Raw genomic sequence first — 5115 nt, forward strand, 5'->3', positions numbered from 1 at the left:
ATACCATTGTTGTAAAGTTTCTGACATCAGTTAGTAGTACCACTGTGAGCAGAGACCAGTTCAGAAGAAAATGAAAATGACAGCTTGCTAATCTTAAAAAATTGTAAGAAATTGTGTAAGTGGATAGTTGCCCAAGTAAATGTGTATTAGTTGGGACATTTGTATGTATTTTCCCCCTTTAAGCAGTATAACGAGATTTATAGAGCAAATGTCTCAACATTTTCAGCTTAATTACTTTCAAACAAGGCCTTAGATTTACCAGCTTTTATTCTTGGGCTATAGCTAGGGCAGCACTATTTGGATCTCATGGCTTCTCTCTCATGAGATCACACACTTTAGTATAGCCCATACTACATTCAAACAGTAACTTGGTTAACTCAGAGGCTCCAACTTCTATCAGCCTCAGTCAGCATAGTATAGTCTGCTATGGTGATCACTATGGGGAAGAACAAGTTCTCCATCCCCAAGGAAAGGATAACAGGCAGGCTTAATATTGCCCAACACCTAAGCCACCCCAAGGTTTGACAATGTTTTTAGGATTAGGACCTATCTGATCAGATTATAACATGCAAGGCTTTGCCTTGGGGGAGAAAACAACAAACTGACATGTGGTTTAACTTGTTTTATTTCACTTTGCAAACAAAGTTGTCTTCAGTCCAGCTGGACTTGTGAGGGAGCAGAAATTGAAACCCAATAGAAAAGCAGCAGTAAGTCAGGAGCACAAGGATTACAGGGGACTAACCCCAGCTACAGAAGGAATGGTTGATTGTTAAGACAAAGGAATTTTATGACAGCTGCCCACAGTCAGAGATGGTGATCTTCTTGCTTGTCTTGCCGTTCCTTGACCCAAAGCGCTCCATTGCTTCCACAATATTCATTCCATCTTTGACTTTGCCAAAGACCACATGTTTCCCATCCAACCTAAGGAAATAAATTGGTTAGATCAATTTAGAAGGCTTTTGTGATTTTTATTTCATGAAGCTGTTCCAAAAACATTTAGGGCTACCATCCTGTCAACATTCAGAAGGTTTAGGTGACAGGCAGCAGGCAATAACTATGCTAGCAAGAAATTATGCTTGGTGCAACTTTACACAAAAAACAACCTTCTACTTAAGGCACAGGGTATTCTATTCCATTTGAACTAATGCTTAAGTTCACTGTTGAAAGTCTCAAGCAAAGTACTCACCAGTCGGTTTTGGCAGTGCAGATGAAGAACTGAGACCCATTTGTATTGGGACCAGCATTTGCCATAGACAAGATGCCAGCACCTGTGTGCTTGAGGACGAAGTTCTCATCAGCAAACTTCTCACCGTAAATCGATTTACCACCTGTTCCATTATGACGAGTAAAGTCACCACCCTATAGAAAAACAATATACACATGTAGCTGAAACTTGACACTGGGATGGATGGAGATATATATATATATATATATATATATATCAGGACAGAAGAGCAATTATGCAAGCAGCAAAGGTCAAAGTCTAGGGACCAGACTATCATAAATCGTAAAACATGACAAGGCAGGACCGCAATGCTTTTTATATGAATCTCATCAACAGTGCAATTCAAATACTGTAAGACTAAAATCATAACTGCTACATACCTGGCACATGAACCCAGGAATGATTCTGTGGAAGCAGGACCCCTTGTAACCAAAACCTTTCTCCCCAGTGCTCAAGGCACGGAAATTCTCTGAAATCAGAGGCAGACATTTGTAAGAACAGCCTTCCACATTTGCTTAGATCCTTGAAAAATTACTTCCAACAAACATGCCTGGAGATGAAGGCACTCAAATTTACAAACCTGCTGTCTTTGGAACCTTGTCGGCAAATAGCTGTGGGACAAAAACAGAAGTCAATTAATGACATTCAGTTTGAATAGACACATTTTTACGTAACTCCCTTAATTCCCCCAGTCTCATTGATCCTTCTTGCTGTATTGCTTTACCAAGAGAACCACTGCCTTTAAAAATAATTTAACCTGGATGGTTATGGTATATAACAATCATTCAAGCTATCCTATTAACCATTTGTAACTCAGTATCATTAATTCTAGCAACATGTGCCAAAATATATGTATTGCAAGGGATGCTATAAACTGAAAACATCCTATTCTGCAAATCAAAACTGACTGTTGACTCATTTATCGAACTGACCTCTGCAGGAATGATACAAGACAGAAGCTAATTGATTGGATCAAGGCACATTAGACTGATACAGCATGCTTATGCCTTAGATCGAAGAGCACTCTAGAGGGAGCTCTGACAAACCAGAATCCTTCTAGTCTTCTACTGTAATAAAAATGGTCTACTGCTAAATATTGAGGCCAACTGCAATCAGGCAAAAATGATTTACTGTCTACTCACCATATTTATTACCACGTTAAATATGTAATCATAACAAATCTCCTTTACATACAACTACATTTTGTTCTGACACAACTTTAGCTAGTGAACGAAAGTAAAAGCAGACATCCAACAGGCAGAATTTCCAGAATTTGGAAAAGGCACAAAATGTTCCACCTACTTCCCAAAACCAATCGGCATACTGTCCATTTATTCTTTGCTGCAGTGACAGGACTCCTGCCAGGTACAAATTAGCTGGACAACTCTAGCGTGTACCGTACTCAATCTGGCTCTAGCTCTATTTGCATACGGGGTAAAACTTGCAACAGCCACCTCTGCGGTGCAATCATTTGTCGCACTTTGAAACCCCGCACTGAAATTTAACTCGCTTATTTCCCTCCGCACAAAGCAGACACAATGCATCAAAACGTTAATAGGAGCAGAAGCAACCTTTCATAGCCATCCCCAATCTCTGCCATGGGCTTGGATGAATGAACATTTTCTTACTAAAATCGCGAGTCAAGGAAAACAAAGCTACACTCGCAGCTTTTCGGTGCACGAATCTTCTTGCTCAACGCAAGGCAGTACCGTGCAGAAAAGGAGCAGGAAACCCAGCTAAGGAAATACGCACGGGAGACCGCAGCCCGCCATTTGGCGCTTTCGCTATTAAGGAAAACCTGATCGGGAGCGAGGGCAACAGAAAGCCCGAGAACCCAGGCCTGCGTATACCTCCATGCGATCGTTCGCACAGCACTCGCATTATAAATTTTTTTTGGGGGGGGGTCGTTAAAGACGCTCGAAAGGCAATCCTTGATCCTCTTTTCACAAAAATAAAAAACCGCCCTCAAAACTACAGCGGAAAATCATCAAAAAATGGAGGCCAGCCCCCCCCCCTGCCCTCTCTTGCAGCATAGGCGTGGGGAGAATGGGCAGCGTCAGGGGCGAGGCGTGAAGAGCCCTGCCGGCGGCGTCTACAACCAAAGGCCTCGCGCAGGCGGCGTTAGCAGCACGTCCCTTCCCCGCGCAGGGAAGAGCGAGGAAGGCGCGGCAGCGGCGGCAAGGGAAACAAAGGCGACGGCACGGCAGCCAGCAACCGCTTCCCCCAGGGTAGGCTGCGCAGGCCACGTGGAGGAGGATAGGAGGCGACGCCCGTTCGCGCGCGCCCACTTCCCTTCCTCTGTTGCCGTCCCCACACCCAGGCCGCCCGGGTGCGCGCGCAACCCCTCGCGCGCCGCAGTGAGGCGATCGCGCCCCTCCCCCCCCCAACCGGCGCCCGTTGCTCCTAACCGCCCCCACCCTCCCCATGCACACACGCAAGTCCCAAAATGGCCCCGAACTCCCTCCCCGGCAGGAAATGGCGGCGGAGCCGAATCCTCAGGCGCGCCCCTCTCTCCGCGCTCTACCCTTAACGGCTCTCGTCGTACCTCGAAGGTGACGCGCCCCATTGGCTCGCCGTCGGCGCAGACATCGAAAAACACGACTGGGTTGGCCATGATGGCGGGAATGAGTCGAATAAAGGAAGGGGATAGCTTAAAAAAAGAGAAAAGAAAACCGGCGGCGGCGGTTAGAGGCAGCACCAGCGTCAACACTTCTCCACACAGCAAGGAGCGCGGCACAGCAGAAAGAACGTCGGCCGCTCGCAGGGCTTATATAGCCAGCGGACCCCCGCCTCTGCCTTTCCTCACGCGACTTTCGGCCAATCGCAACGAGGAGAGTTTCCAGAGTGAAAGGGGCGTGGGGCCAGTCAGAGCTCTCGTTTCGGGGCGAGGGTGGGTTCTCGGGTGTTCCGCGCCTCTAAGTAAGGGCGTGGTCTCCGCGAGAGGCGGGAACCGAAGAAAGGTATGGGGGAGGGTTGTTTCTCCCCCCTCCTTTTCTGAGCATGCGCGCTGTTGACTTGCACTGGGTAAGGCTAAGGTTGTCTGTTCGGAAGGAAGGAAGGGGTGGGGGATGGGGACAGGGCCGCTGGTCCCCACCATCCTGCGCTTTTTAGTGCCGAGGAAGGAAACGGCTTTGGAAGCTATGCAGGCCGCATGCCCGTCTCCTCGGAAGCAAGCCTCTCGAGCTCCGAGTCCAAGGCGGCTTCGTCGCCAAGTAGCAGGGTTTGAATGGTAGCCGTGTGGCGGGATGTGGCAGTGCAGGGAGTCGAGGCACGAGAGCGGGGGGAGAATCCAGGGTGCAGAAATGTTGGGTGACTTGACTTGTGATTGCTGCTTGAACTCGGATGAGGAGGAACCAGCGTGAAGGGAACCGAGAGGGCGGGGTATCTGGTCCGGCCATGGAAGCGAAAATGGCTGTGTAATCGCACTAGCAGGAAGCTTGGAAGTGATAGGTTTGGTCTATTCATTTTTCAAGATCCAGGCTAATGTTTTTTTAACTCACTCGTCCCACCCACCCGCCTCAGAGTTCTGGTCAACATGGAAAGCTTGCACACTGTTTTGCAACATTTGGAGGGGCCATAACGCAGCTATTTGACCAGCTCTGGGTTTTGGAAGGCCTCCACTTTGTTATTATGACGCTTGAACTCTTATCTTTCCTCCAAGGCGCTTCTGGGGACCATAAATGGTCCTATTATTAATACAGTATTATATTTATTAATTATCCTCCCTTCAACCCAAGCACCCAGGGTGAGTTACAGCAATTAAAACAAAATGTTCAGAATAGTTTACAACAACTTACAAGCCTCCAAATAACATGGGTCCTGAAAATATACCTCTCCTGTTCCTGTTTTTGAAAATGCAAATAAAAATTTAAAAAGAAAAGGAAAATATA

General features: G+C 47.1%; 1 protein-coding gene across 1 annotated transcript; it reads right to left on the minus strand.

Moving 5' to 3' along the window:
* Positions 1–607: 607 nt before the first annotated feature.
* Positions 608–3977, minus strand: PPIA (peptidylprolyl isomerase A). The gene is made up of 5 exons (XM_035139705.2): positions 3771–3977; positions 1806–1836; positions 1606–1694; positions 1187–1359; positions 608–921 (listed from the first exon to the last, which is right to left on the minus strand). Exons 1-5 carry the CDS (start codon positions 3837–3839, stop codon positions 786–788), a joined length of 498 nt encoding a protein of 165 aa, XP_034995596.1. The 5' UTR covers positions 3840–3977; the 3' UTR covers positions 608–785.
* Positions 3978–5115: the final 1138 nt, after the last annotated feature.

This window comes from Zootoca vivipara, chromosome 15 (genome assembly GCF_963506605.1).
Source record: "Zootoca vivipara chromosome 15, rZooViv1.1, whole genome shotgun sequence".
NCBI classification, from domain to species: Eukaryota; Metazoa; Chordata; class Lepidosauria; order Squamata; family Lacertidae; genus Zootoca; species Zootoca vivipara.